The sequence below is a fragment of the Vitis vinifera genome, chromosome 2 (assembly GCF_030704535.1).
Source record: "Vitis vinifera cultivar Pinot Noir 40024 chromosome 2, ASM3070453v1".
Lineage (NCBI taxonomy): Eukaryota > Viridiplantae > Streptophyta > Magnoliopsida > Vitales > Vitaceae > Vitis > Vitis vinifera.
The window spans coordinates 2,583,754-2,610,000 of NC_081806.1; the positions used below are offsets into that span (position 1 = coordinate 2,583,754).

General features: G+C 34.4%; 3 protein-coding genes across 3 annotated transcripts in view; all 3 read left to right on the forward strand.

Moving 5' to 3' along the window:
* The first annotated feature begins 2,192 nt into the window (after positions 1-2,192).
* Positions 2,193-10,633, forward strand: LOC100258149 (probable LRR receptor-like serine/threonine-protein kinase PAM74). Its single transcript, XM_019226179.2, has 6 exons — positions 2,193-3,121; positions 3,226-3,914; positions 7,204-7,531; positions 7,616-7,680; positions 10,063-10,150; positions 10,295-10,633. Exons 1-6 carry the CDS (start codon positions 2,431-2,433, stop codon positions 10,420-10,422), a joined length of 1,989 nt encoding a protein of 662 aa, XP_019081724.1. The 5' UTR covers positions 2,193-2,430; the 3' UTR covers positions 10,423-10,633.
* Positions 10,634-13,034: 2,401 nt separating this feature from the next.
* Positions 13,035-19,169, forward strand: LOC100265051 (probable aquaporin NIP5-1). The gene is made up of 4 exons (XM_002276283.5): positions 13,035-16,623; positions 17,342-17,761; positions 17,921-17,982; positions 18,645-19,169. The coding sequence occupies exons 1-4, from the start codon at positions 16,405-16,407 to the stop codon at positions 18,838-18,840; spliced, it is 897 nt and encodes a 298-aa protein (XP_002276319.1). The 5' UTR covers positions 13,035-16,404; the 3' UTR covers positions 18,841-19,169.
* A 2,314-nt stretch (positions 19,170-21,483) lies between these two features.
* LOC100263283 (puromycin-sensitive aminopeptidase) overlaps positions 21,484-26,247 on the forward strand; it is a 13,728-nt gene continuing 8,964 nt past the window's right edge. Inside the window, exons 1-15 of the mRNA XM_010662250.3 lie at positions 21,484-21,607; positions 21,908-22,009; positions 22,547-22,627; positions 22,751-22,795; positions 22,958-23,098; positions 23,188-23,263; positions 23,371-23,447; positions 23,871-23,984; positions 24,075-24,149; positions 24,247-24,354; positions 24,441-24,653; positions 24,762-24,823; positions 24,936-24,963; positions 25,052-25,138; positions 25,256-25,281. Coding sequence (XP_010660552.1) covers positions 21,932-22,009; positions 22,547-22,627; positions 22,751-22,795; positions 22,958-23,098; positions 23,188-23,263; positions 23,371-23,447; positions 23,871-23,984; positions 24,075-24,149; positions 24,247-24,354; positions 24,441-24,653; positions 24,762-24,823; positions 24,936-24,963; positions 25,052-25,138; positions 25,256-25,281 — 1,211 coding nt within the window. The 5' untranslated portion in view covers positions 21,484-21,607; positions 21,908-21,931. The remainder of the gene's footprint in view (positions 21,608-21,907; positions 22,010-22,546; positions 22,628-22,750; positions 22,796-22,957; positions 23,099-23,187; positions 23,264-23,370; positions 23,448-23,870; positions 23,985-24,074; positions 24,150-24,246; positions 24,355-24,440; positions 24,654-24,761; positions 24,824-24,935; positions 24,964-25,051; positions 25,139-25,255; positions 25,282-26,247) is intronic.

A 26,247-nucleotide genomic window follows, 5' to 3' on the forward strand; every position in this document is an offset into this window, starting at 1 on the left:
CTAAGAAACACTTGTAGTATAAATTAAAAATTGTGAAATTATTGAAGGTGAAAATTAAAAATTAAATTAAAATTCAATACACCTTTAGTATATATTGGAATTTGTGGAATTATGAAAAATGTTTCTTTAAAAAACACTTTTAATGTAAATCCATTTTTTTTTGGAGTTGCAAAATGTGTCTCCTTCAATATAAAATCAAATCCAATAAACACTTGTAATATAAATTAAAATTCGTGAAATTGTGAAAGGTGTTTATTAAAAAGACACCTTTAATATATATTGAATTTTATAGAATTGTGGAAAATGTCTCTTGAAGATACATTTTTAGTATAAATTCAAAAATTTTCAATATAAAATCAAATTCAAGAGACAATATAAAATAAAATTTGTGAAATTGTAGAATGTGTCTCTTGAAGAGACACCTTTAGTATGTATTGAATTTTGTAAAGTTATGAAAAATGTCTTTTCAAGAAATATTTTTAGTATAAATCTTATTTTTTGAAATTATAAAAGATGTCTCTTTAAATTTAAATTTAATTATTCTATGTGAATATCAGATATTTGAAAATTGTATAAGATGTCTCTTCAAAATACACCTTTCACGTGGCGAAAAGTATCGTAAATCTATCAATATTTTTCCAACCGCCATTTTTAAAGATTTTTTTTTTAAATTATCGTACAAGTTAAAAAAAAACCCAACTCTATACATAATGTACTTTTAATTTTCTCTAGTGGAAAACTTTTTTGAGAACTATTGTGAAACGGCTTGTACCTTAAATATTCTAGATTTGTAAGAGTCCTTCAAAGGTTTGAAGGAGTTTTCTTCTAGTTTAGGTAGTAATCTAATTTGACAAAAAATGTTCAACATTTGAAAGCTTCTAAGCATCGTTGAATAATTAAAGTTTCCATTTTTTCAAATTCTTCAAATGTTGTTTTCTTTCAAACTTGTCACATGTTGTTTTTGCATTCTAACTTTCGTGAACTACATTCGGGGGATGACTAGCTTAATAACTTTTAGTAGCTAGACATGAATTTAGAAAATAATAAATATGTAACTTAATAATGTTATCAATCGAACTAGATAATTGATAAATCAAAGCGTTTATGGATTTAATAAAGATGAATTTGAAATTTGTAAAAATGCCTCCAAGGATTATTAAACAAAAAATAATAATCTTAGATTAAATATCTTTATTTATGAAAACATTTATTCCAAGCAAATTTTCTACGACACCTCTATAAAATAAATACATGTTAGAAGATGCAATTATGATGATGCCCTAAATCATCCTTTACTTGAAAAGGGTAGCCATGAATACATATAAATCATAACTTATACCACTAAAGAGGAGTGTTTAGTATTATTTTGCTCACATTCTTTATTTTTATTCAATTTTTTTTTTTAAATTAAAAATTATTTTTTTAACTAAATTCATTGTATAATTAATATAATATGAAGTTGACTTATTATTATTTTTAACTTTATTACAATTAGAAAATATAAAATGATTATTCTTGAAAACAAAAATATTAGAGAAAATAGAAATATGGAGAATGGTTAAAAATAAAATACAAGATATAAAAGTTATTTCTAAAAATATTTAAAAATACAAATAATAAGTTAAAAATATTTTAAATTCTAAACAAAACCTTTGTAATTTTAAGAGTCTAAAATGTATTTTTTTTAAAATTTAAAAACATTTATAATAATTTTTTAATAAACATTTTATAGGAGATTTTCTTAAAAACATTTTTAAAAAATAGATTCACTAAAAATAATTCAAATAAAAACACTATCCAATCCTTAAAAAAAATCTATAAGCAAGTGTGATTTATTGTAGGAGTTAAGAACTTAAGAAAGGGTCCTTCCACAAGTAAGTGTGATTTATTATATTAGTTAATAAAATTAAATATAAACTTAATAATTTTAAAGGAGTGGGATTTTAAGGCAAATGGAATCAAACTATATGATTAGAAGATGACGTAAATTTGATGAAATTAAAGAGAGAGATAGAGAGAGAAAAAAAAAAAAAAAAGGTATTTTCCTTGGTAGCTAATTCAAACAAGTATAAACATTTGTGAATCTAAATGATAAAGTCCTCGAATTGGATGGATTTGTATTCAATGAACAACCGTGAGACTGACCCAGGAAAACACTCCCATGGCGAGTGCCTACCATTTTGCACATAAAGAAATGGAGACGGCATCCTTGTGGTTAGGGGAAATGTCACCTTCATATCAATCATTTCGCATTCTTCATTATTAAAAAAAGATAAGAAAAGTCTACGGAAAGAAAGGTAGACTTCCTATGTTAGTTTCTATGAGTTCTCTCACTCCCTTAAATCTCATCTTCTCTCTCTCTCTCTCTCTGTCTGCTCCCTCTCGGATCGGAATCAAGGGAGGTGTCAGATTCTGCCTCCCACCATCTTCATGGCACCCTCCAATTTCACCATTAACAAATCAGAGAGAAGGGTTTCAAACCCACACGATCCTGGAACCGCTAGTGGTCTGTTTGTCTGTGGTTGTTGGTCCTGTTGGCGCATCCTTTCTATTATCTTATTAACTTTCCCTTATCAGCTCGCCTTCTGCGTGGCTTCCGACTCCCCACCCACCCGTGCCGCTCCACCGACGCCACTTTTTAAAACCAGAGGGGGAGGAGACACCCAGAGCACCGACACCCTCGCTGACCCCAGAATCGTAGCAGCTCTCTGCGTGTCAGCTGCCTTTCTCATCTTGCTCTTCGTCATGGGTTTCCTCAAGTTTCTCAGATTCAAACTGAGACGCAGGCGGAATCGAGTTGTTATCGAAGACCATATGGGTGGATGTGAGTCAGGGATCTCCGTCGTTCCGAATGAGCCTGACAAGAAGAATGGTTCCGTGAAGAGATTCAGTAGGGAGGAGATAGAGAGGGTGACCATGAATTTCTCACAGACACGGGTAATCGGATCCGGAGGGTTTAGCACCGTCTATCTGGCTCACTTCCCAGGTTCGACCATGGCCGCAGTCAAGATCCACAATGGCGGAGAGCGTCTCAACAGAGTATTCAAGCAGGAACTGGAGATCCTGCTCCACCTTGACCATGACAACATTGTCAAGCTTCTGGGTTACGGCGATGATCGAGGTGGGGTGATGACATATATATATATAAATTAGTCCCTTTCCTTGATTTTTTCTCTCTTCTTTTGGAAAATATAACTTAAGAGTCTTTTTTAATTTTAATTTCAGAAGAAGGGGTCTTGGTATTTGAGCATGTTCCAAAGGGGAGCTTGCAAGAGATGCTCCATGACAGTACCGGAGCAAAGGAGAACTCGCCGCTATCATGGAAAAACCGAATGGCCATAGCCTTCCAGCTTGCCGAAGCTATTGAATATCTACATGAAAAATGTGCTCTCCCAATCGTTCACGGCGACATCAAAGCCTCAAACATCCTCCTGGATGAGCACCTCAACTGCAAGCTCTGCGATTTCGGGTCTGCCAAGATGGGATTTTCTTCCACGGTGCTGCCGCCCTCTTCTTCTCGGATGAACCAAGTCATGATGATGGGGTCTCCTGGCTACGTTGATCCTCACTACCTGAGAACCGGAATCCCCTCAAAAAAGAACGATATTTATAGCTTTGGAGTCATCCTTCTGGAACTGCTCACTGGGATGGATGCCTTCTGTTCAGAGCGGGAGCAGCCGCTGACATCTATTGCCGGGCCCATTCTCAGGGATGCCAGCCAGGTGGGCAAAGTGGTAGATCCAGGACTTGGCGGCTACTTTGACTTGGAAGAAGCCAAAGTCATGGCTTCCATGGCAGGACTCTGTCTGGGTCCTTCACCTACCCTAAGGCCCTCCGCCTCTGACATCCTTCAAACAATGAAACACAAAATCTCTTCCATCTCCTTCCTATTCTCACCTCACCATTTGAAATTGTAAATGGGAAATCACTTCAGGTTTGCTTCTCCAGTGACATGGAGGTGTAATTTTGTATAAAGTTGTAAGAAATTTCTCTCTTCTTACTATGATTTGAATTCTTTACCCTCTCTAGTGGCTGCCCAGTGCCCACCTTTGTTGTGCTTACTCATTGTAAATCCCTATTCAAGCCAAGTTCAAATCTGCATTCACACCTTATCATAATAATAAACTAGAGATGCCATTCCAGCTATGCTTCTACTTCCTTCTGTTTTTTTTTTTTTTTTTTCTAATGGCCACCCCACGCCACGCTGGCTTGCCATGCTGTGCAAAATAAAATAAAAAACACATATACATTCTAAATCAAGTATAAAAAATTTTCCTAGTATTTATTAAAATCTTAACATTAATGTTTCAATTTGGTCCATGGTCGTCGGTGTTAGGTTTGTGTTTGATCTAGGAGTTGATGGATCTTGCTGGAGCACCATGAGGACGGAGTTTTAAATGATTCATGCAACTGTGGGGAAAGACGAGCGTTGAGGAAAGAAATTGGAATCAAATCGGTGGTTTGGGCCAACAATTTTGTCAATTTACTGTTGAAAGCAGTCAATTAATTTGAGCTATAGTTTCAAAATACTTTTCAAAATATTAGGTCCATCTCATTTATTGGCCTTGAAAAAAGTAATGGGCATTAAAGAGAAAGTAGCTTGGAATTAAAATGACTGTGGGTTTTTTTGAGAAGCCACACATGATTGGACAAAGGAGAAAAAGGCAGTAGGGTCTGTTTTGGGGGTTTTTTTGGAGAAGCAAATTAGGAGAAGGGAAAAGTGAGGAGGAGAAAAATTGTGGTCCTTCCAGAGATTTTTGTAAGAAGATTAAAGGCAAATGTTGTTCATTTTGGCTCTAATTTTACATCATAAATCCTAGCAACATGAATCCATTTCTATTGGGCTTGATTCTCAATCCAATCATTGTGCTTGAAGACATGTGAATACGTTAATGTATTAATGTAAAAACATAGAGATAAAATAATTCAAATGTAAAGGTATACAAGGTCTTGATATGATTTGATTAATCATGTCTATATCTACTGATCTACATATGCAATATCATTCTACTACACTAATACAAAGGGTCACAAAGGACAAAAAAAAAAAGATATTGTTATTGAATACTCAAAAATTCTATATTTTCTCATTTTTTTTATGTTTATACTTTGAAACCACGGGCTCTCTCTTCATTGAGTGTCTTTTATTGTGCTTTGTATATTTATTTATTATGCATATTCTTCATAAATTCATCTTTTATCTTATAATATTTTTTCCAGTATTAAAAAAAAATTCAAATTGTGTTCAAGGCAAGTTTATTGCATTATCTTGTCTCGTCCACCTATATATATATATATGCTCACATTTATTTTTAATGTAATTAAATTTTAAGAAAATAAACAAGGGAGAATTATGTTTTAGGGGTAGATAGGCTCCCAAATTAACAAAATGTTCATATAACTTTTCAAATTGAGTTGAAGGATATGAAATAGTAACGGACAAATATACTCTTTAAGAATACATATAAAATATTTTATAAAATTAAGTTAAATAAATTTTTTTCAATAATTTTTTTTTCAAAAATACTAAATTAAATAAAAGTGGTTTTCAAAAATATTAAATTAAATTTTTTTTTCAAAAATGTTAAATTAAATAATTTTTTTTCAAAAATATTAAATTAAATAAAACTATTTTTAAAAAAATATTAAATTAAATAATTTTTTTAAATATTAAATTAAATAAATTTATTTTTAAAAAATATTAAATTAAATAAAAGTATTTTTAAAAAATATTAAATTACATAAAAGTATTTTTTAAAAATATTAAATTAAATCAAAAATATTTTTAAAAAATATTAAATTAAATAAAAGTATTTTTCAAAAATATTAATTTTTTCTCAAAATCAATAAAGGGCATTTTTGGAAATACTGAAGGATAATATCCTTCAACTCAATTTCCATACTTTCATTGAGTCTTAGACTCAATTTGAAGAATTATACGAACCTTTTGTTAATTTAGAGGCCCATCTACCCCTAAAACATAATTCTCCCAATAAACAATGAGGAAAGGAGGGGAGGGGTGGAGTAATGCGGGTATAAAAGTCATCCCTTTCTTTGACTAAAACAAGAGATAAGCAAGTCTTTGTGAATGAAATATTTGAAACCAACAAAACAAATACTTGGCATGAAGATATCCTATGATGGGAGGAACGGGAATCTTTGGCTATATTAAAAAAACTACATTGAAAATATTTTTGAAAGATTCATTATGAGTAATGCCAAGGTATTAATTTGTTCTCTACCTATTGGTCATTTCAAGCTCACCTCAAAGCCATGTCCTATATGTGAAAAGGAAAAGAAGAAATAAGCAAAATTCCATGTGTCGGCCATTGATAACTTGATGTGTTTTATAGTATACACAAAGCTAGATATTGCTTGTAGTTAAGTTACACTTGCTAATTGTTTTTTTATTTAATTTTAAAGGTGAATTCAAAATATGCTAATGTTATCACAATGGTAAACCTATGCTAGATGGATACATAAATACAGACATGACGAATGGTGTTAATTCTTGAAAGTGTCATAAGAGAAGTGTGTCATATACGATGATAGTCAGAGTGCTATCCACCTCTTAAAACATTTCACTCAAGGTCCAAGCATATCGATATGATATAGTTGGATTTGTGATGTGTTCTACTTATAAAACGACTACACTTGGAGAAAATAGATACAAATGAGAATAAATCTAATATATTGGTTTAACTTTTGCTTAAGGAGAAACTTGAAACTTGTAAGTAAAGGATTTATATTTAGTATTATATTATTTTAATTGATAAATTTGTCCCCATTAGTTCATGTATACCTAAATCCAATATATTCAGTACTATATAATTATTTTAATTATAACTAAATTATAATTCTAGCGGTTTTTCTTTTAAGAGGTTTTCATGTAAAATTGACGTCTCTCTTGCGGCGGATTCATATTTATTACTATATTATTTTAATTGACAAATCTACCCCTATTAGTTTAATTGAAGTTGAGTTAAGAACCTTATTTCAATCACAAGAAAAGGAGGGTTTTTTTTTCTCTCTTTTGTGTGTATTATTACCACACCGTGATTTTAAGATATGGTTTTTAAATTCATATTAAAATCACAATTCCTAAATAATAACTTTAGAGTTTAAACTAATTTAAGAAGAAAAAAATTAAAATGTGGGTACGTGGAGAAATGTATATTTTAAGTGACAAAATGGCCTGTTTGAATCGATTTGGGATTTGAGTTCAGTTGGAACTTGGAGAGGGTGGAGGGTGTGCCGCGTGAGGTAAGCAAAATGACGGCGGCTTCCGGTTTATTTCTGATTCCGACAGCAGCCAGAGCCAGTTTGATTCAGCATCCAAAATTCTATCTTGAATGGAAAGATAAAACCTTCAGTAGCATTTCTTCTACGTTTGCTGCGAGTTCAAGGACGAGAAACCGCCGACGGGTGTCTGTTTCCACCCATTTTTGCTGCAACTCTCTACTTTCCGATCTTGCCCCTGCCACCTCTGCAGCCTACGGTGCTATGCTCCTCGGCGGCGGCGTCTTTGCCTGTAATTTCTTTCCCTTTTTCTTTCATGAAATATACCGTATTTTGTGTGTTTAAGAAATGGGAATTGGTTGCATTCTGCGAGCAGATACAAGATCTGGGAGCAAGGGCTCACTTTTTGGAGGATTTACAGGAGCAGCACTAATGGCAACGGTAAGTGTAATAGCTGCACTCTTCCTTAACTATTATACACTATTCCGTTACACTTACAAAAGAAAAACCCGTGGGTAGTACATGGCGTAGGTTCCAAGTCCAGGAAGTCAATAGGCAAATTTAACCTCAGAAACCCAAATGAGTTGTCATGCCCTGGTTCATGGCAACGATGGTTAATAGTTATAACCTTTTCCACAACGTGGAAATATGGAGGGGAAGGCATTGGGGTTTTTGGTTGAGATACTTACTTCCAGATGGTCTATATTTGATTCTCCACTTACTGGGTCTCTAATGTTTACTGAATTTTATCAGGCCTGTTGTGATGCCTGGTGAATTAGGATTTCAGTATGACTCCTAGCTGATCTGGGGTTTTTGGTTGAGATACCTACTTCCAGATGGTCTAGATTTAAGTTTCCATTTATTGGGTTTCTAATGTTTTATTGAGTTTTATCGGGCCTGTTGTGATCCCTGGTGAATTAGGATTTCAGTATGACTTCTAGTTCATATTCGTTTTTTTTTTTTTTTTTGGTTGACTAGATTTCAGGGCTGGAGATAATTATCAGAAATTTTTTTCCCAATTCACTTTTGTCATTTTTGTGTTTTCAAAAGTTATTTTACAGCATTTTCTTCTTTCTTATATTTTTCTAGCAGCTTTAATAATTGCAATAGCCAACATTGAATTCCTCCTTGTTTCCATAGTGTTTAGGTAACCTTTAGAAAGTTTTAATAGATTCAGGGTTTTTCCTCCTTGAGTTCATTCTGATCATCAAAGAGTTTTCTTTTTTATCATTTCATGTGGATCCAAGGACCCTTAATGGATTTAGGCTTTATCTTAGTTCTAAAACATCAGCTCATCCTTTATTATTTGCAACGACCATTTTATCAATTATCATTAGAAACTTGTCATATCTCAGTTTGGTTGCTAAGTAGAAACAGTGGCAAAATACTCTTCACTGATGGTGACCATGGAAACCAAGCTTGAGATAATGTCTAGGATTGTGAAGATTTTCCCTTAAAAAAGGCAGTGTATTTTTTCTTCTATCTTTTCCTTCCTTTTCATTTTTTCCATTGAGTGGTTCACGGCCAACTATTTATGACTGCTTTCTGATTCATGAATTGGTCAGCTTCATGCCTGAATTAGGAGTAATGGTAGCTAGTAGATGTAGAGAGGAGTTGCTTCTTTTTCAATGTTTGGTTCAAAGCTAACCTATTCATCAATAAAAAGCTTAATCAACTTAATGTCTGAATAAAAATTGCAATTAGATCTACCCTGCAATGCAACTCTAAAGTTTAATGTAGGCCAATTTCAGTGCAATGAATGTGGTGGTTCAGTAACAGTTCCAAGTGGCATGATTGCTAGTGTAATAAGGGAGCAAGAAAGGATCCCTGATTTTGAGTCTATGCTCTTTAATCCATATCTTGGGCCAAATTCAAACTCTGGAGATGATTTTTATGTTGATTTAAAGATGGGCAAACCTTATTGGTTGATTAGGGGCATGAAAATACATCTGGTGAATCATGTTGGGAAGTTGGTCTGCTGAGAAAGAAAGGTTAGGGAAGAAGAAAGCTAAAATAGGGGTGGTCCAGTTCTTCCTGAGGCTCTATATGGAGGGGACTAAGGGTGGATGGGGTGGTGTGGTATTTGATGTTATTTATTCATTAAATAGGGGATTGGATGGAGAAGCAATTTGAGGAAGAGAAAGTGTTAACAGCTTTCAAGAAATATTGTAACTGGCTCATGTTGGGCAGCCATAGCATTTATGTGGCCTTACTGGGGATATCATTGGGCAGATGCTCTGAGTATGTTGAATTACTTACATGAGAATGTAAGTTTGAGAAAAGCTTAAAGGTTACTTCAGATGACAGTGAATTGATAACAGTTGGAGAGGTGGAGGACATGCTAGGCTTGGCAAAGTTTTCAGTGTGACTTAGCAAGCATGCATGATTGGGGCAGTTTCCTAGGTGACCCCTGGCATGATGTCTTAGAATACCTATCTGACTATACAATTGAGGAAAACCTAGACCTTGGTGCTATATTCTCTCTCACACATTTAAAATTTTGTGAAGTGTGCCTCTGAATGGAGAGCAAGCTTAAAAGGAAATTAATAATCTAGATAATATTTTGGCAATCTTTTATATTGTGAAAGGAGGCTGTTATACTGGAATTTCTGTGTTTTCATAGCAAATTCCCTCCCTCCCTCCCTCTCTCTCTCTCTTTCACATGCTCTTCAATTTTTTGAACTATTGTGCCTCTCAATGCATATCTAATGTAAAGGAAAAATAAGAATATAACATGGACAATATTTTGGCAATCTCGTGAAAAGAGACTGATATACTAGAAGTTCTGTGTTCTCATGCAAAATATTTGGTGTTCCCTTATAGGCTTACCTTCTTATGCAAGTCCCCAAGACAAAAGACATAGGTGACGCCCTCGGGTTTGGATCAGCTTTCCTTTTCTCTTCTGTATTTGGTATGCCTTCTCATGTTTGTGTCATTGTTTCTTACTATTGGTTTTGATGCTTACACATAGCTTAAAGAGTTCTCATGTTAATCCTTATATACCCTACATTTAAAGATGTTTTTCCTTTTTGGTTTTAAATTTTTATTGTTTCAGGTATACGATTAGCGGCCACTCGTAAACTAGTCCCTTCAGGCCTGTTGTTAGGACTTTCCATCTTTGCATTGACTGTGTTTATCTCTGCCTATCTACAAGATATCTCTGATCCACTACATGTCTCCTAAATGCATATTGCTAGGAAATCATCCTCATTCCTGTGAATTTGAAAAAGTTGTAAGGTAGCTGTTTGTTGTTGTTGTTGTTTCTGTTATTATTAATATCCTAAGGTGAAATGGAAGCTGATGTTTTTGGTACTGATCTGTCTATGCATCTGATTGTAGTTTTTCAGTAAGTATTGTTTTGCTAATGAAGTTCTATTTCTCAGTTGGGACTGCATGTTTGTTTGCCTTCTGACCAAGGCAGAACTCATGAACATGGATATTTGCTTATGAAAAAAAAAATAAAAAAATCACAAGAATCCATGTTATACCACCTTGTAAATGCATATAAAAATTATATAAATGAATTAATAATTCTCTTGAAGAATATGTAAAGCCAATATAGTATGTTCTAGGAGTACTTCTTGGTCTGACATATCTTTGTCCCTGTATATATTGAGAAGTTTGTTTTTGTTTTGATTTGATTTTTTTTTTCCTGTTGAAGTATTATATGATATAACAATTCTTAGATTTATTACTTTGATGTATGATTACCTTGGGATGGTTATCTACAATCAAATAGGTGGGTCAAGGGCTTGATTTCTTTCAGTATTAAAGGAGAGCAACTGTGATTAAAGGATGTGAGAGAGGGGAAAAATAGATAAAAAGTAGAAAAAAAAGTGATAGAAAATCCTAGAGCCTCGTTAAGACCTTGTAGGAATCTTACCAAGAAAACAAACAATGGCGTCTTATCATCAGAAATTGCAAAATGTGCAGAAAAATTGGTATTATTTACCATCAATTTTGCTTTAGAACAATTAACATTATTTATAAGTTTTAAAAACCCTTAAAAACTTAATAAAACCATGAAAAAAAAAAATCTAATCATGAGCTTAAAGAAACTAAAAAATTTCATAAGTTCCCTTTTTCTCCTTTATTTTTTTTCCTTTTATTGAATAGACATTAGAGATTCATCCCATTAATTCTTCCCAATTTGGAGGAAACTCGATCTTGATTTCCAGGGGATTTTCTCAGTCTATTGAAATCCCAACAATCCCTTCCACCCTTTCTTTCATCATCGGCCCACATAGATGAATTTATAATGCATAACATAGAACTCTTCACTAGAACCCTATAAACTTGTTACTAAATGCAACTGCCAATTTAGATCTTCTAAGTCTTCATCGAGTTTATTCATTGCCGATATAAGAGAGGATCTTAAGATCTTTTTGACTTGTTCAATTTCATATAATGCAAGTGGCAAGCTTTTAGGAATTTTTTATCAGAGTGAAACAAATTGATAAGTTCTTAAATGAATTTTTTTTTTTGTAATCAACAAATTAGTGGCAAGCTGCTTTCATTCTTGTGGATTGTGTTGCTTCATCAATAAGAGGTCATGATCAAAGAGAACATTGGTTTTCTCTCATCATTTCATGAAATTTTTTTTTGGTATCTGCTATGATGAATGCAAAAATTTGATCTTCACATATTTCAGGGGCATGACACAATGATGATTGTCCAAGCTTGCAAAAAGAATGCAAGTTTCCTTTGATATTGATTTCTTCAAAGTGTACACTTTGCTGTGCAGAATTTTCTCATGCAACCCATGAAAAAAAAAATCCAGAGAATTTTGACAACCTTGAGAATCAATTCCTAGAGGTGTGGGGAAACTAGCCCTTAGAAAATGCTTCAGGTTGAGAACATTTAACATATGTAATGGAAATAAACTCTACAATCTTTATTCTTTCTTCGAACAAACATAATTTTTGAGTTTGGCAATCAAACCTTCCAAAACATACCAACCAAGTCTTTGACAAAACAAAGAAACTGTAGTTGCAAACCTCCTAATATTCCTCTCAACAACCCTATAAGATTCTACAGCTCTTAAATTAGCCACAACAGTCTTTTGCTTTGGACATTCAAGCATTAACTTTCATTGTGCTCTCACAAATACTTGAGAGCCATAAATGTGAGTATAAACTATGGATATGCACTCTCCAGTGTTGGCAATTAAAACCTGTGTCATGACTCTTTCAGACCAGTGCCCCTTGAGTACTTATTCCTTGACTAACCATTCTTATAACTCATCCTTATTAGGAGTTAATAAGAAACTTCATAAAGTCCTTGGACAATGTTTGTAATAGACAATTCATCAACTTGTCTTTTAGGGCCTCCTTGTTCCAGAAGATGTGTATGGTAGGTGGATAAACTAGGGAAAGAAAAATTGAGCAATAGATGCCATGTTGTAGGTTTTTCCTTCTTGCTCTCAACTTTGAATTGGTTCTTATCAAGAGTATTTGATTGTTCTTTTGGTTTCAGAGTTGCTTAGATGGTTGAATTTCCTTTATTAGATGGAGAATCTGTCACAAATAACTTATTATAAAATGATTCAAATACGGATTTTAGGAACAGAGACTATCTACAAAATAGAAAGTTTAGGAACATAGAAACTTCTTTTGAGGAAAAGTTCCAATAAGAAAACTTCCTAAATTCTAAATAAGACTCAAATGCCAACTACTTATTAATTATGCATTTTAAAGGACTCAAATCCTAACTACTTATTGATCAAGTATTTTAAAAAACTAAAAATGTGCAAACTTATTTCTTTCTTTCTTTTAGATCTCAGAGATCCATTCCCATCTACTCACTAACTGGCACCATCAGGTTCCATCTTACTTAGGTCAATCTTTTGAAATGTGCCAGGCAATTCCATTTTGTAGATGGTTTAGTATGTGGATAATCATTGTTAATGATGATTCAGCCTTTAGAGATTATGTGGGCTCAGCTCTGTCTCTCTTTCTTGCCTCATGTGAACTAAGGCACCTCAATTGAATAGAAGAAAGGGTTCTTCAATTCGTCAGTGTTGCCACATGCAGCTGCGAGGTTCTAGAGCTGCCATCTTGTTAACCTGATTTTTATTGTCCCCTCATTCTCTGTAGCTTAAGTTTTGGGTTTACAGGTAGTTTAACTTAGAATGAGAGTTTGGTTTAGTTTATTGAAGTTCTGTGTCAAACCTATTTCTTTGTTCCCAATTTATTGAACCCATGTGAGAGAACATACCTGCCTCCTTGAGTTGGCTGATTCACCAGCGATGTATACCTTGAGTAATTGACAAGCAAATGTATATCAAGCTGACTAACATTCAGACATACCAATATTTGTTATTATCTAGTTCCTAGATGTAATGTATTTGTAGCTCACTGAGTCACAATTACTTTCACATTAATACCCACTGGCGTGGAGTTTGATATACTTTTGACATTTTGAGTTCCAAAAAGCTTGAAATAGAAGAGCATCGACCATCCAACTACCCATTTAAAGCGAGCAGAAGGTTCTAGCTAATGGCATACTGCTTAGTGTGTTGCTGGGCTCATGATTGTGGTTTGGCATTGTGTTAAAAAAGTAGAGAGGGCCCTCCACCGCCTAGAAAAAGAGTGGAGGAAAAGAAAAGAGAGAGAGCAGAAAGGAGCTTCATGGGAATCATGTGGAGTATCTTCTACTCAACAAACACATCCCAATCTCAAAGTTTTGTGCCACAAATCCTGTAAGAGCTCTCCTTTGAGGGAATGAATATTGATGGTCAACCCACTTCCCCTTTCCCACATGGAATGATTAGGTATTGTAATTTCAAAGGGACATTGCATTGCACAGAGCTCTCCAATGTCATTTGTGGACAGAATCATACATGCGAAAGCCAGTTTCTTTTCAATTTTTTATAGTATAAGGAAGAGATGGTGGCTTCCACAGTGAGTGGGGGCTTTTTCACTTTTGGGTTTGGAGGAATTCCTGTCTGAGAAGTTTTGTTTGTTTGTTTGTTTGTAGCATAAAATAGCAGAATGCAATGAGAAGGGTTTTGTTCCTGGACATAGTGGAGGAAATTCAATTCATTAGAAAGATGACTGAATTTCAACTTTCATCATTAATCCTATTGAAAAGGACCAGCAATAGACACTTGTCCTCAGCAAGTGCCTATCAAGCATGTGTCTATTTCTTGCTGCATTTTCATGTCCTTGTTTTCGAGTAGATATGACATTCATGATCTTCTTCCCTCAACTATGAAGACGGGCATGTTTGGTACGAAGGAAAAAAAAAATTAAAAATAGGATAAGAATGAAAGAGAATTATAATATCATCTTGTAGAAGAGAGAAATCAAACTCCTGTTAAAAGAAAATCCAATCACATTACTGATCCCTAGATGCCCTATTCTATTTGATTCTCTCTGATAAAATCCAACACAGCAATCAAGACATCAAGTGCTGATGAACTTGCTGGTCAAGTATTCTGGAATAATGCTAGCTCATAAAGGTAGCAACGTAGCACAGAATATTTTTTAAAAAGCACATTCTGGAATGGGTTAAGGAATCATAACATGATTATAGGTTTTGGATTAAAGCTAGATAGCATTAGCTTGATCATGGCCTACATTCAAGGAGTGCTTGATTGATGATTAAAGAAGGCACCATCATTGTCATCAAATTATCCCCATGACAAAGCTTTCCCTTTACACTAATCAATAGATTCAATACTAATCATAGAGCTTAAGATCCCGCGTAGGTTTTCTAAATAGATGTGAGGAAAAGCTTTCTATGAATTATGATAGTCACTCCTATCTTCTCCCAAACCCTTCTTATTAGGTATAGACAAGATGGGTAGTCCAAAAAATGGGTCCCCATGCCATGTCCCTAGACTTCAAATTTTTTAAAAATGCAAGTTGATTGAAGTAGTTGCACATTAGTTCAAGAACATTGACAAAACTTCTAAGTTGACTTACATGAATGAAAATGAAAGCAGGCTAATTCAGTGCCCGATTAGATGCAGCAATGAAACGACTACACATTCTTTTTAATGAAAAATGACATTTCAGAATAACGTGATATGTATTTTTCATGTGATAAAGATTTGGGTAATTATTTTTGAAAATAGTTGTGAAGGTTTTATAATTTTATACAATTAAAAGACCTTATTTGAAAGTATTATTTTTTATTATTAAAAAATAATAAATAAGATGTACGGAAAAGTGAATTGTTAAGAGTTATTTTTGTGGATAGTTACGTTATAAAAAAATAAAAAGAAAAATATAATTCATTGTATAATGTTATAAAACAAAAGTATTCAACGAGGAAGCACACCAAAAGAGAGGGAAAAAGTCCATTTAAATAATTTATTTTTTTCGTTTTTTTATAAAAGTGTGTGCTTGTTTAATACATTATTGGAAGGGGGTGGTGTAGTGGAATTATTATTTATATCAAGGAAAATTTGGGCGTCACAGGTATGTGAGGTGTTTTGTCGTCACCGATGCCTTCATGCGCTGCACATTTTCGCCACAATGAAACAGTTCTGCCTCAAGGCTGTGACTCTAGCACCACCTTTTGAGTGAGTAGCTGTGAAGGTGATGGGAACGAGCATTGACTTTGCTCCTCCCTCTTTTTGTGTGTATATAAGAATGCATTTATGCAAGCACTCAATGCACCAAACAGACCCTTCTTCAACCTCGCGTCCTCTCTCTCTCTCTCTCTCTCTCTCTCTGTTTTCAATCTCCAGGTTCTTTCTTTACTCCGCTCCATTTTATCTCCTTTTCAAGTTTTCTCAATTCTGATGAAGGTGCTTTTCATTTGAGTGTAAGCACTTCTTTTATATAAGCTGGCTCGTTTCAGTTCTCTTCTTCCTTAGCAACACGTTCATAAAATCCTGCACAGCATGTAACTTTCTCCCAAGTTTTCTTCCCAGAAATCAAAATTTGAAAAAAAAAAAAAAAAAAAACCGTAGTTTTATCTACCCATATGTTTTTCTGAGGGTTTCTTATCTGGGTTAGTGTCACTCACTCTGGCCAAGATTAGGACGATTGTGTAGCGACACCTTTATAAAGACCGTCAAATCATGTAACTTCCCTTCAAATCCCATCACTCAATCTCTCCCCTCACCCCCCTCCCCCACCCCCACCCAAGAAAAACCAAAAAAAAAAAACAAAAAAACAAAAAAACAAAAAATATTATCACTTTTGCTTCTCAATGGCGGAAGCAGAAACTGGTACGCCGACAGCGTCGGCGCCGGCGACGCCTGGAACACCCGGGGGCCCATTGTTTTCGTCGCTCCGAGTCGATTCGCTGTCCTACGATCGTAAGTCAATGCCGCGATGCAAGTGCCTGCCGGTTGGGGCCGCCTCGTGGGCTCCATCTCCTACCTGTTTCACAGATTTTCCTGCGCCCGACGTCTCTCTCACCCGGAAGGTACGTGGTTTGGTATTCATTTCATTTTCTCTGATACAAGTAAAATTAAACGGAATCAGAAAGAAAAAATGCCAATTATTTATGGCCGTTGATATTATTATTTCTTATATCTAAAAAAGAAAAAGAAAAAGAAAAAAAGTTACATTTTTTTATATACATAGACGTGTACATGCACAGTTGAAGAGGTAGGCTTGAAGAATTTATTCCATGACTACTGTGCATGATGTCACGACCGATTCCGAATATTGTAGCATTATGTTAAGTCTCGCATTTTTTAACAATATCCATGAACTGGTTTAAAATTGAACTTCACTGTCAATGGCATAACAACGAATGGTTAGAAATAATTTGCTCTTTTCAATTATTCTCTAGGGATTAGTTAAACAAAAGACTAAAACCTCTTGGAGAAGGAAGCGTCTACAAAAATTTTGGATGTTTTCCCCCATCCAAATCATGATTGCTCCTCATAATCGTTCTCTCCTCATATTTTATATGCAAAATTATCGGTGCATGCATCACCTAATGTATTAAAATATCATATCATGATCTAAGGCCTACCGAACCCATATTTTTCCCAGGAATATTAATTTAACTAGGTATCATCGGTTCATATTTCTTTTGATGAAGTTTTAGTTACCCATACTCCTTTTCATTCTATATGGTGGTGGGTCCTAAATAATACACAATATGTGTGTTGTGGGGTTAATTAATTGGGCAGCTTGGAGCAGAGTTTGTGGGAACGTTCATCTTGATATTTGCAGCGACGGCGGGACCCATCGTGAACCAGAAGTACAGTGGGGTGGAGACTCTGATAGGGAATGCGGCATGCGCCGGGCTTGCGGTGATGATAGTGATTCTTTCCACAGGCCATATCTCAGGAGCTCACCTCAACCCCTCCCTCACGATTGCCTTCGCCGCGCTTCGTCACTTCCCGTGGGTGCAAGTTCCGGCCTATATCGCAGCACAAGTTTCAGCATCCATCTGCGCTTCCTTCGCTCTCAAGGCTGTTTTCCACCCATTCATGTCTGGTGGTGTCACCGTCCCTTCGGTCAGCATTGGGCAGGCCTTCGCCCTTGAGTTCCTTATCACTTTCAATCTCTTGTTCGTTGTCACCGCCGTCGCCACGGATACTCGAGCTGTAAGTATATATAATCCTGATTTAAGGTTTTCCGAATTGCTTCTCCACCGTCTTAATTCTTTTAGTTTTTAAGTTCAAGTTGACTTAATACATAGTATTGTTTTTAATACCTAGCAAGTTAACAAACCCAAGGTCTTAAATTAATTGATAACGTAACAGGTGGGGGAATTGGCTGGTATAGCGGTTGGAGCTACTGTTATGCTGAACATTCTTGTGGCAGGGTCAGTGTTGTTTTACTTTTTTTCTTGCCATTTTTAGCTTCTTTTTAATTGAAAAAACTAATGTATGTTTAAGTTGACTTTAAGTTAAATTATACTTAAATTATTTGCTTCAAACTTATTCTTTATTTTAAGTATTAAAGTTGTTTAATAAAATTTACTTAAAATTTATTTTAAATTATCAAATTAACATATTTATTATTATAAATTATAATTAAAATAAAAAAAATCGAGTAACAGATAATAATGAAATAGTAAAAGATATCATAAAAATAATTATGACAAATTGGGATAAAAAAGTAAAATAAAAATATAAAATTAAAAATAAATTAATTATTTTTATTTGTTATTTAAAATTTTTTATTTTAAATCATTTTATCAAACATAGCTTATTTAATGACTTGAATTCAATTATTAAATTATTAAATTGATTCACTGATCATCACTTTGAATGAGAATTAAATTTTCTTATTTAATTTTTTTTAAGGGAAATATGAATAAAAGTTAAAATATTTAAAAACTTAAATATAAAAAAATAATTTTTATGGTTTATTCCGTATAAAAATATGATAGAGAAATTCTCTTTCTAAATGCATAGTATAGTTGGGGAGGGGTAAAATAATAATAATAATAATAATAATTGGGAACTGAATTTGATGTGGCAGGCCGTCGAGTGGTGGTTCGATGAATCCAGTGAGGACTCTGGGGCCGGCCGTGGCAGCAGGGAATTACAGGGCGATATGGATATATCTGGTGGCTCCAACGCTGGGGGCGGTGGCGGGGGCAGCTATCTACACAGCTGTCAAACTCCGAGCGGATGAGGGTGAGCAACCTCGCCAGGTCAGGAGCTTCCGTCGCTAGGGCTAGGCCCCTCCTCCTACTACTACTATCTACGTATTGTATCAATTATTGGTGGTGAGTGTGTTATAGTAGACGATAGCTTTCCTATAAAAGCTTAACAATAAAAGTGGAAGTGACGCAAAGTCCACGCCCCATCAGTTTAGCTTGGCTTGTCAAATAATGTTGCTTGTCTTATTGTCTTAGCGGCCACATCATTGTGATGGGGGACGCCGGGACGGTGCTTCTCTCTAATCTCTATAGTTCAACCCCCCTCGGAAAAAGACAACGTGTGTTTCTGTGTGTGATTCTCGTGATGATAATGTTAATAAAGTATTGATTGTGTTTTGGTACTATTATGTCTCATTTTTATTTTTTATTTTGGCCCTTATTACCGACTTCATTCCTTTTTAGATATATTATTAATACCCCTTGGCTTCTTCCTCCTCATTTACTCAATTCAAAGTAGATGTACCATTGTCATTGTGATATGTACTGTGGATTCAAATCTTACCGATTTAAACTTTTAGAAAAATTATTTCTATAATATATAGACCAAAAAGCGAGGCCATATAGTTTTGCTCTAACCATAGGCATGGCTCGAAAAAATAGACCAAATTCTTGACGTTTCCACCCCAAGGGTCCATTGAAAAGGGTCTTTTATTTCTGTTTTGAAAGGAAGGGGGCTGAGAAGAAATTTGGGAGAAAAGGGTTGCATACGTGTAACGATGGTTCTTTCATAAAAGCTGCCTCATGTGTAGATGACTTGGATTGTTATATTTCTCCATTTTTGAAATCTTTTTGTCTTTTTTTTTTCCCTAATTGTATAATGTTATAGAAGTCCTGAGTTATTTTAAATGAACGGGATGAAGTTGGGATAGAGGGTAACTCATCTCGAGCTGCACCCGATTGTCATTCCTAGTCAAGCGATTAATATCAATGGTATGATATTATATGACCTTAGAAAAGGAGATAGTCAATATGGTCAATGGACTTATAATAGTTGTCCTAAGCCAAGTGTCACCTCTTGTCATTTTTCATATCAATTCGACTTGTAAAGTTGTGCAACTTCATTAAGTGACAACTTTACTAATTTGTTATATTAGTAGCATGCATAGTGAAGTGTGTTGGTATAAGGAGATTAGCCAATGCACTCTACTACACCAACCTTATTGTTCCATCCTCCCTTAGCAATGCAATCAACTTATGAATGGCTAATGCAAATAACTTAATTGGTTTGTCATACCTTATTTTCACTCACAACATTGTACCATTGGCAAAATTATGTAGGGAAAGGCTAGTGGAAGAGATTACATTGGCTTTGCCTTTATAGATTTGACAAAAGTTAAAGCCAGAAAAAAAAAAATTCTGAACTAAGTTACGACTCAATCATTTTTAGGTACATTTGGAAACTTAGAAAATTATTTTAATCCACTCAATGTTTCAAACAAACTAGAATATTAATACTATTTTAAGTTCAAAAAATTGTTCTCTTTACATTCGACTCGTATCCATAAAAAACCTTTTGAGGTATCATTTGTAAAATGGCAAAATTTAGCCTTTTGCAATTTATTACGTACTTAAATTAGATTAATTGAAAAAGTAATTATCACTCCTTAAGAAATAAATCGAAAATCAAATGTAACATTTCAATTTTTTTAAGTGGTATTTAAAAAAATAATATTTCAAAGGTTTAAGATGAGTCAAATAACATAAAAATAAAATATTCATTTTCATTCTTTATTCTTGTGTGCCAAATACAATCTTAAGACATAATTTAAAAGATAAATTAGTATGCAATAATAAGATAATTCAAAAAATAAAAATAAAAATCCTTTAAGAGAAATTCAAAGCATCATCAAATCTTTTCCCAATCATCAAAGAATCTTCAATTTCTTCGAAAATCTTTAAATTGTCACAATTTTCAAACTTATAAGTTTCAAACTTCAAGATTCAAATCTAAAAAGAAACTGTCTTCCATTTGAATTGCCAAACCCTTTGTCAACATTACTCAAGTCAACTCAAAACTCAAATCACATCAAGTTAAGGTCCAAGTTGAAGTTCTATAACATCAAAATTTAACAAACTTTTCATTGAAGATCAAATTTCTTTGAGTCCTCTACCAATGATTGAAAGGAAGAATTAGAGGACATAACAGGAATTACACTCACATCATTCTTTTAATCAGTAAAATTACCGTTTCACCTTAAATTTTTCTTTCACAAAAATTCATTAGCACAATTTTGATACATAAAATAACCATTTAACAAAACATTTTTAATACTAATATATATATATATATATATATTTTAAATTAGAATTGGACCACACTTTAACTTCTAGTAAGTAGTAAAAGGCAATAATAAAATGTTTTTCTATCAAGATTTTTTTATTAATAAGCCCTCAGCTCTCTTCAACCAAAACCCCCCTGTTCTAAATGGGCTGTATATTCAAACCCATCCATGTCCCACAAAAAATGGGCTGGGCTAAGGATGAACAAAAATGGACTCGGCAAAGGGTTAGACAAACAGGCCTATTACTTGCTTAGACCTGCCCAATATTAAACCTGAATTTAGCCCTAGCTTGGCCCAACCCAAAATGATCTGGCCCATGATTGGCACATACGAAGATTTTGATTATAATTTTTCTTTAAATAGATAAAATATAGAAATATCTTTCGTTTTTGGGGGGTCGCATATCATTTCATCATCTTAGGTTTTCGCGAAATCCCGTGTTTCTCTTTCTTCTTCATCTGATCGGGGTGATCTCGGCAATCCATTTTTCTCAGAAGGTCTTTATTTTTTCATGTTTATTTTTATTTGTTTGAATCTTCCCTGAAGTCAGTGTTTTTTCATCTCCTTTTTTTTTTTTTTTTGAATTTTCTTGTCCATAATTTGAATTATCCATATCCTTATAAAAACAGAGTGAGACTGTTTCTACTCTATTTCCTCTTTGTTTTCCTGTGGGTCTTTCTGATCTGGGTTTTTGGGTCCCTCTTGTGGGGTTTTGCGGTTGCCTGTGGGCTTTAATCATCTGGGTCTACTCTACTTTTATTTTTATGGGTTTGTAATAGTTCGGTTTTTGACAGTAGTATTGTGTGGGGATTTTGAACTGAATGGCTCGGTTGATTCTTCCGTGTAAAGGTTCGGGTTTGGCAAGGACGGGTCTTTTGGGTTTGATCTCCTCTGCTCCTGTGATTCCTCAATCTCATTTCCATTTTTATCATTTTTTTTATTAATCTAGTACACTGCTGGTTTGATTGCAAAGAAAAATGTAGAAATGAAAATCCTGGGGTTAGTAACTGATTGGGTTGAAGTGTCTGTTGCAATATTCCAAGAGGAGCATGAGGGTTCATTGCGGTTGCCATCTTTGTTGTGGCAATAGTAATATCTTTTGCCTGGTTATTTTGAACCGGGTTTAAAGTGCTAGTAATGGTGTTTAGTTTTCTTGTTAAAGCTGTTTCTTTTTTCCGTCTCTGTTGTGGCAATAGTAATATATTTTGCCCTCTGTGGTGGTGATATTTAGTTTTCTTGTTAAAGCTGTTTCTTTTTTCTTATTTGTTTCTTAGAGAATAGCATATTGGTATATTGGTTTAAAATTTTTTAAATTTGGCATGCTTCTCATTTCTTTATCTTATGTTTGCTCTGTAACTGAATCCTTGTGGCCTTACAAAATGCGTTGAGCTTTTTCCTTATAAGTATCTTGACTCTTTCCACTTGTCTTTTTGCAGCTCCAAGCCCCGTGTTGTGTTAGTTCCCTTAAACATTCAGCAAAGAATATCTCTAGATATAGGCAATCTCTTAACTTAGAGGTTTGTGTTTTTATATGGTATAGGGAAGTTTGAATTTTTGCCATGTGTTGCTTTTCTGCATTTAATACCTTTGAATTGGTGAGGAAGATGGCTGAATTCTGATCATCCATCTATTTTTTCTAGGTTTCACATCGGAGAAATTACCGGTTTCCTCATCCATCATTATATGTAAGTTGATGTGTTGCATTAAGCCTCTCCCTGTTCTCTAACTTGGGTTTTCCTTAAATCATTGTGCCTCAGTATTGTATTGAGTATCACCAGACTTTTTTTGCCTGCATGGATTCATGTAGTATTTTGCTTCTTGTGTTTGATTCCTTCACCTTGTTTCAGAGGGCTAAGCAAGTCAGCAGGAGGTTTGTCTGCTCAGTTGCAACAGAAAGCTCACCAAAGCAAGTTGAAGAATCCAAAATGGATATGCCAAAAGAAATCTTCCTGAAGGATTACAAGCTTCCTGATTACTACTTTGATACGGTATAAAATTGTTTAAAATAGAACACATATATTTGTTAGGTCTTTGAATTGGCTTGTGTTCTTATGCACTTCTTGAACTGCCACTTCAGATGGATTTGAATTTTTTGTTGGGTGAGGAGAAAACAACTGTCTATTCAAAAATAACTGTCTTACCCAGAGTTGAAGGTAGTAATTTAACAGCCAAGATCCAACCTCTACTTTTTTATGTTTTCTCTAAGTTTCTTGCTTGGCTCTGAATCTCATCTTTTAAGATTGAATATCTCGTGGTGCAGGTTCTCCTTTCCCACTGGTATTGGATGGGGTAGATCTGAAGCTTGTTTCAGTAAAGGTCAACAGCAAGGAACTTAAGGTATGTAATTTTTAGGTGGCCTTGCTATGCTTTTTGTCTTAGTGCCTCTATTGTGCAACACAATGCGTTCGTTTATCAAAGTTCCTCCAGATTATAACACAATGCTTGTAAATGGGTTTTCCCCACTTCTTACCACAGAGCTTTTTTATATGTAGAAATATTAATTTTACCTTTTTTTTTTCTTGTGACACTATAAATTTATGTTCATTTTTTTCATGGAATAAAAGCTATGAAATGAATTGGATTAAAAATAAAAATACCATGTGAAATATTCAATTTTCCCATTTTTGATATTTTCCTAAAAATTCTAGGCACTTCTATATAACTATTTAATGGATTGTTGAAACATTCTTAGATGTGTGTAATTTCTGAATTTCCATTTCTCAATGTTATTTGTATGAGTTACTGAGATATGTGTTTCAGGAAGAAGATTACGTCCTGAGCCCCCGCCATCTGACACTTCCATCACTTCCAAGTGGTGAATTTACTCTGGAAATTGTTACTGAGATATGTCCACAAAAGAACACATCATTAGAGGTGAAACATGTTTTCTATGCATCATGATGTTCTTCTTGTACTACATCTGGTTTGTCTCCATCCTCACATTGTCAATATTTCTCATTGCAGGGCCTTTACAAGTCATCTGGGAATTTCTGTACACAATGTGAAGCAGAGGGTTTCCGAAAAATTACATTCTATCAGGTTGATATTTTTGGAGGATTTATTGATCATAGTGTCTTGTTTCTTGACCTTTTAATATGTGTTACTCTTAATTGATGCATTTGATTTGTACTATTAGGATCGCCCTGATATTATGGCAAAATACACATGCCGCATTGAAGGTGATAAGTCATTATACCCGGTATTGTTGTCTAATGGAAATCTCATAGAGCATGGAGACCTTGAGGTGAATTTTACTTATTGTTGAGAAAAGGATTTTGATTTGAACTATTAGTTGTTTATTATTGATGTCTTTTTCTTGTTCTGCTGCAGGGTGGCAAACACTATGCCATTTGGGAGGACCCCTTCAAGAAACCTTGTTACTTATTTGCTTTAGTTGCTGGACAGTTGGAAAGCAGAGATGACACTTTTGTTACCCGTTCAGGCCGAACTGTATCCTTGAGGATCTGGACCCCAGCACAAGATGTACCCAGGACTGTCCATGCCATGTATTCCCTTAAAGCAGCCATGAAATGGGATGAGGATGTCAGTTACTTCTTTTGAGCTCTTTTGCACCACATATATAGCCTTAAAGCTAGCTCATTGATTTTGATTCTAAAGAATTGTCTACTCTGTTTTTGGTCCCTGAAACAGGTTTTTGGTCTTGAGTATGACCTGGATCTGTTCAATATTGTGGCAGTTCCAGATTTTAACATGTATTTGCATTCTCCTTTCAATAATCTTTCATGTATATGATTATGTTAGATTATTACATTTTTAGTTTATTTATTGCACACTGATACTGTCTATTTTGTAATTGATTGCCAGGGGAGCCATGGAAAACAAAAGTTTGAATGTATGTTCTCTGACCATTTTATAGGTCATTATATTTAATTTCTTCCATTTGATCTTGTTAGATTTATGATGGGAGTCCTTTTCAACAGATTTTCAATTCCAAGCTTGTCTTGGCATCTCCAGAAACTGCTACGGATGCAGATTATGCAGCAATTTTGGGAGTTATTGGTCATGAGGTAGGTTATATGCTGCATCAAAAATATGTAGTTGTATAAGTTGTCCATCACTGTCAGTATTCTTGAATTCGATGAATTGAATTCATAATGATTTGGGCTTCCTTGACTTTCATGCAGTATTTCCACAACTGGACTGGTAACAGGTTGGCTTATAACCCCTAATCTCTCTCTATGTAATGAAACTCCCTAGTTTTCGAATGTTTTTAAAACCTTTTAGTCTCATCCTTTTGCACTTTTAACATGACCACCACACTTGTTTGAGATTGAAACTGTGAACTGGAACTTGATGCTGTCTCTTAATATGGACTTGCTATTCACTTGTAATGGTAGTTGACACGAAATATGGGATGAAAAATAATAAGTTCTCTCTCTATTAGATTGACTATACACACGGTTTATATAGGAGATTACAAGAGAAGAAATAGGACACAAGAGACATAATAGGAAACTAACTTATTCCTAAACTAACCTATTTCTAAATCATAAAACTATCTATTTATAGAAATAGGAAACTAATAAACCTATCTATTTATAGAAATTAAAACTAACATAATAGGGAAAAAAAATTTCCTATTCTATTTATAGCTCAACACTCCCCCTCAAGCCGAGGAATAGATGTCTTCCATTCCCAGCTTGAATACAAGATCGTGAAACATTGAACTGTTCAGCCCTTCTGTTAGAATATCAGCTAATTGATGTTCTGATGGAACATAGGACATACACACTACTCCTTCCTCCAATTGTTCTTTGATGAAATGTCTATCAATCTCAATATGGTTTGTCCTATCGTGTTGTATAGGGTTATGAGCAATATTGATAGCCGACTTGTTGTTACAATAAAGCTTCATAGGACCATCCCACTTGATTCTCAAATCATCTAGAATAATCTTCAGCCAAAGTAGTTCACACAACCCTTGAGCAATGACCCTAAACTCTGATTCTATAGACGACCTTGCTACCATATTCTGCTTTTTATTTCTCCATGTTACTAGATTTTCTCCAAGAAAAGTACAATACCTTGTAATTGATCTTCGATCCACTAGGGAACCTGCATAGTCAACATCGGTGTATGCTTCTAGAGCAAGAGTATTGTTCTTCTTGAACAAAAT

Bases quoted from the DNA above. Each gene is read 5' to 3' on its own strand.
- LOC100258149 (XM_019226179.2), top strand. From the start codon at position 2,431: ATGGCACCCTCCAATTTCACCATTAACAAATCAGAGAGAAGGGTTTCA. The intron at 3,122-3,225 runs GTGGGGTGATGA...TTTTAATTTCAG, and splicing joins GGGTTACGGCGATGATCGAG to AAGAAGGGGTCTTGGTATTT. The intron at 7,681-10,062 runs GTAAGTGTAATA...GTTCCCTTATAG, and splicing joins GAGCAGCACTAATGGCAACG to GCTTACCTTCTTATGCAAGT.
- LOC100265051 (XM_002276283.5), top strand. From the start codon at position 16,405: ATGGCGGAAGCAGAAACTGGTACGCCGACAGCGTCGGCGCCGGCGACG. The intron at 17,762-17,920 runs GTAAGTATATAT...ATAACGTAACAG, and splicing joins TCGCCACGGATACTCGAGCT to GTGGGGGAATTGGCTGGTAT. The intron at 17,983-18,644 runs GTCAGTGTTGTT...TTGATGTGGCAG, and splicing joins CTGAACATTCTTGTGGCAGG to GCCGTCGAGTGGTGGTTCGA.